General features: G+C 65.8%; 1 protein-coding gene across 1 annotated transcript; it reads right to left on the bottom strand.

The window, feature by feature from the left end:
* Positions 1 to 1,625: 1,625 nt before the first annotated feature.
* Positions 1,626 to 2,768, bottom strand: MNEG_4828 (hypothetical protein; the record flags this gene model as incomplete). Its single annotated transcript, XM_014046699.1, has 1 exon — positions 1,626 to 2,768. The coding sequence occupies one exon, from the start codon at positions 2,766 to 2,768 to the stop codon at positions 1,626 to 1,628; it is 1,143 nt and encodes a 380-aa protein (XP_013902153.1).
* Positions 2,769 to 4,868: the final 2,100 nt, after the last annotated feature.

The raw sequence follows: 4,868 nt of genomic DNA, 5'->3' as shown, positions 1-4,868 counted from the left end.
ACCCCACCCCCTCCCCACCACCACCACCACGACGGCTGCCTTCCTCACCAACCTCGCGACTGCCAAAACGCTTGCATCCAACCGCAGCATCTACCTGTTCATGGCGTCCATCGCCACCCTCCTCGGCCTGTGGGCGCTGCTGCTCGTGCCGGAGACAAACCGCGTCCCCATAGAGCGGCTGCAGGCCACGTTTGCGCGCCACTGGCTGTGGCGGCGCTTCTTTACGCCCAGCGACGAGGAGAGCGCAGAGGCGCTGGCGCGGGACGCAAAGGTGCGTTGATGATCTGATGCCTTGAGCTGAGCTGGCGTGTGTGTGTGTGTGTGTAAGAGAGAGAGAGAGAGAGAGAGAGTGTGTGTGTGTGTGTGTGCGTGCGTGTGTGTGTGTGTGTGCACGCACGCGCACATGAGCGCCCGTATTGGGGGGGCATGTGTAGGTGTGCACGTGCGTGCGTATTCGTGCACGCGATCAGGACAACTGGGCAAGGTCCCTGGACATCCCCGTGTTCTCCAGTATGCTCGCCGGCGCGCCGCGCAGCCAGCTCCCTTTCCTGGCCCCCAAACAGCTGATTCGGACTCCTTGGCCCACCATTTATCCACACCCCATCATCTTGCTCGACACCCCATAATCGTCCGCCATCCAACGTGACAGCAGGTCGTGGTCAGCAGCAGCGGAGAGATCAAGGAGGCAACGTCATGACTGTCCTCAACCACCGCGGCGGTCACCCAGCCGCATTGCAGCTCTGCTGCCCCGCTCCACTCGCGGCATTTATAAACGGACGACTGGCGAGGACGTGTGCCGCCACGGATACCCTTGTGCAGACGCAGCAATGCGACTATCTTGCGTCGCAGTATTGGCGGCCTTGCACCCCTTCGGCCCTGTTGGCTTGCGGTCTGCCGGCCTGAGACCTCTTCCTTCGCGTCTGCGTGCCATCCTGGCAAACAAAGTGGATTCCTCGCCGCCGCACACACGCACCCGCCCAGTAGCTTCCTGGATTCGTGTTCTCCTGTCACCCATGATTGCCGGCACGCCGTTTCCCGCATGAACGCGCCTTCCCTTTGGCCAATGTATGAGTGTGCAGCCACAAGACCGTTCCCTGTGCTGCGTTGCTTCTGGTATGTGTAGCACGCAGGCACGGCGCCAAGGACATGCATTAACCCCCTCCCCGCCGCATCGACCCCGACCGAACCCGCCCGCCCACACGGGCTGCCTGCCGCAGCGCTCACGCTACTGCGCACGCGCCCAGTGCCTGTGACCGCACCCGCCCTAGCTGATCCTTGGCTCTTGCGCTCCAAGTTGTGGCTCAAGCTGGGCTCGGCCTGCTGAGAGCGTGGCCTGCCCGCTTCAACCCCCTCTGGATGGATGTTATGTGTCTCTGAGAGCGGGCTCGCGCTCGGCCTTCCGTTTGAATGCAACTCAAGCTGCCTTCTCAAGCCCCCTTTGAAAAAGTAATGATCACAAGACTGGCAATCAACACCACCGTCTGCAGCTGCAGCTGCAGCTGTCCGCGAGCGCGATGAAGCAAGCACGGGGAGGCTTCCGTGCTGACCCTTGTGACGCGCTGGAAAACCCATGGCCAGCCCACGCCAGCCTACAGTCGGGGCGGCGCCAGTGAACGGCCCCACTGCTAGCTCCCCTCCAACCGCACCAGCGTGCCCGCGAACCGCGGCCCCTGCCCGCCCCCGGCGTACCGGCTGAACGCCGCCGGCCCCAGCAGGCACGCCGCCTCGCCGGCCGCGCTGCCCGCCTCTGCGATGATCACGTCCACCCCCAAAGCCGCGATCGCCGCCGCCTCCAGCACCTTTGTCTCCACCCCGCCCGTCACGTCGTGCGCGGCGCACGCAAACTGCGGGCGCCGCCGGCCGGCGGCGCTGCTCCCGCTGACGTCAGCGTCGTCGCCGGGGTCGGCGGCTGCCCGCCAGCTTCCGTCGGGCGACACGAGGATCTCTGGTAGCAGGGCCGCCCCGGGCTGCTCGGGCGGCCGGTCGTATATCCCGGCCACGTTCGTGAGGAACACCACATGCCCGCCGGCCGCTGGCTCGACGGGCCCCGCTTCATGAGCTGCGGAGCCTGCTCCCCCATCCGCCAGCACCAACCCCTGCTCATTGCCCGCGATTCGCTCCGTCGCCCCAGCGCCGCGCTGCTCTGGCCAGCCGCCGCCGCCGCTGCTGCTGCAGCCGGTGCCCCGCGGCGCGAGGAACGCCTCTGCCACTGCCCGCACGATGGTATCGCCGCTGAGGATCGTGCATCCCAGCTCTGAGTCCAGGACTGCGTCCCCATGCAGCACCGGCACCAGCCCCGCCTGCAGCAGCCCCGCCACGACCCCCAGCCCCGCCGCGCAGCCGTCGCCGCCGAGCCGCCCGCCGTGCGTCGCCCACCCGCCGCCGCAGGGCGACGCGCCGGCCGCCGGCGCGCCGGCGGCGGCGAGCGCGGCGCAGACGGTCGAGTTCAGTTTGGTGACGGAGGCGCGGGTGAGGGCAAAGCCGAGGAGCGTCTGCTCTCGCGGCGCGCCGGGCGCGCCGCCGCGCGCAACCGAAAACTGCTTAGCGGTCATGTGGCCGAAGCTGCCGGCGCCGTGGACGACGACGGCGCCGCCGCCGTTGCGGTGCAGCGCGGCGACGGTCGCGGCGACAGACGCGAGCGTGTCGGGGCGCAGCGTCTCCAGTCGGGACTTGTCGGTGATGGCGGCGCCGCCTAGCTTGATCACGCAGCGGCAGGCGGGGCGCGGGTGCTGCTCGCCGAGCTGCTGCGGGCTGTGGGTGGCCGACATGCGAGTAGCTGCAGCTCTGCCGCGCTCGCTAAAAATGTTAATGCGTAGGTTTGAATTGCACGGCCTGGACGAGGTCTGCATGAACGAATTCCGATACGGTACAGCAGTCTGCATGCGAGTATGCGCTCGTGATTCAAAGTAATATGTATCAGTACATAGCATTCATTGCTTTGGCATAATGACTTGCTGTGGCACAAGCCGGTGTACTGTCAATTCGTCATGCTGTGTGCTGGGGGTGACTTGGTCACCAGCTCACTCGACGGCAATGTTTTTCACCACCCTGCATACCACCACGATCCTAGCGGTGGACAAACGGACTCAGTCGAAGCATGGTCGTCTGTTGGTCTTGTGACCTGTATGAAGCGCCCGCCGTCGCCTTGGATGGTGTATCGCAAAGCAGCCGGCTTGTGACGCCGTGTCCGCGCGGCCTGAGTATGCCTGCAGCTAGGCTTACACATGTCCATAACTACTGTCACAATCAACTGCAAGGGCCAGGAGGTTCAGATGTTTCAAAGAGCACAGCACTGCTCAGGCTGATCGATGAGCAATTCTCAGCTTGTCAGCGCACTGCAGATGGCCGAGCGTCACTGCAAGGTGTGCGCGCCTTCAGAGGGAGGGTGTAGTTTGCGTGCACCACGCTCTGTATATCCGTTGTATACGCCTGGTTGTAGTGCTAATTATTAACCTTGACCATCCCCGCAACCCAAAATTGACTCGGCACGGACCGCAGCCCGACCAACATAAAACGGTACATGACACACTAAGTACGTATCTATATATTAAGAAGTTAGCGCGACCACCACGTCATCGCAGGCTTGCTGCCGTGGCATCACCTGCGGCGGTGGCGCGGCGTGCCGCACGCGTTTACCGCAGCACCGGTGCTGATTGTGTAGGGCCAACCATCAACCATCAGAGGCAGCTCGTGCTAGGCCATGGGCCGCGATGGCGGCATCGACTCGCGTCTGTTGCAGCCCGCGCCATGCATCAGCGCGGTCGGCCGGAGGTGCGAATATATCGCAGCCCTTCGAATGCAGCCCTTCTCCCGTGGGCGGGAGCGGCGCGCATCTGGAGCGCCGCAGCAGCACTGCGCGCCTGTTGCATTGATGCGTTCACACGTACCACGGCCCTACAAAGCCCATACGTAGTGCCTTGGTCAGGCGCTCACGGCTCGCCCCCACAAATGACTCACAACGACACAGCTCTGTGCGGCTCTTCGGAAACCTGGGCACGGGTCATGGACAACAACCAGACGAGGCGACGCAAGGCGGCAGCGCTGGCAGCTACAGCACCATTTGGGCTGTCGGCGCCACCACCGGCGCGCCCCATGCGGCTGCAGCGGATGCGGCGTCCGCGGATAACAGCACGTGCGCGCGGCAGCCGGGCGAGACGGCCAGACGAGGCGACACAGCGGCCACATTTCGAGGCAGCGGCCAGCTTCAGGGCTTGAAAGAAGACGGGAGGCCAAGCTTGCTGAGCAGGAGCGCTACGCTCGACCCATCCAGGGTCGAGAAAGGGGTTCTGTTTGAGAGCCGCCGCGGCGGCATCGACCTCACAGCAGAAGTGGCACTTGCCGCAGGCCCGGGCGCAGGAGACAACTCCACGCAGCGGCTCACCATCGGCAACCCGCGTGCATCCGCGCTATCGGGATGGCGTGCGCCGCTTGCACGGGCTTCGTCTGCTGCCGCAACCCTGGCTGCGGCCTCGGCCCCTGTATCAGCGGCGGCGCGACAATCGCTCATCAATGGGCGCGGCGGCAGCGACGTCAGCAACGGCCTCTATAATGCCCCGGCGGTGGTGGCTGCGCCGACGTTCTCTTGCATGGGTGTGATGGCCACAGGAGAGGTCGGTCTCAGCCTGCTCGCGGCCGACGCCGCATCAGGGGGGCCAGAGGTGGTGTCTGGTGGCGCGCGAGCAAGCACGCTGGCTTTGGGCAAGGCGGCGGTCGGCGAAACGTCAATGCGTGAGCGGCAGCCACCGCCAGGCGCCCGCCCGGCGAGTGCAGCAGCAGCGCCGGCGGCGGCGGCCGTGGTGGCCCGGGCGGCGGCCTTGGCGGCGGGCGCGCGGCCGGCGAGCGCGGGCTCCGCCAGCGGGCGCGGCGGG

Source organism: Monoraphidium neglectum, assembly GCF_000611645.1.
Source record: "Monoraphidium neglectum strain SAG 48.87 unplaced genomic scaffold scaffold00689, whole genome shotgun sequence".
NCBI lineage: Eukaryota > Viridiplantae > Chlorophyta > Chlorophyceae > Sphaeropleales > Selenastraceae > Monoraphidium > Monoraphidium neglectum.
Note: the sequence above shows the minus strand (reverse complement) of the source record. Positions and strands in the feature narration are given on the sequence as shown.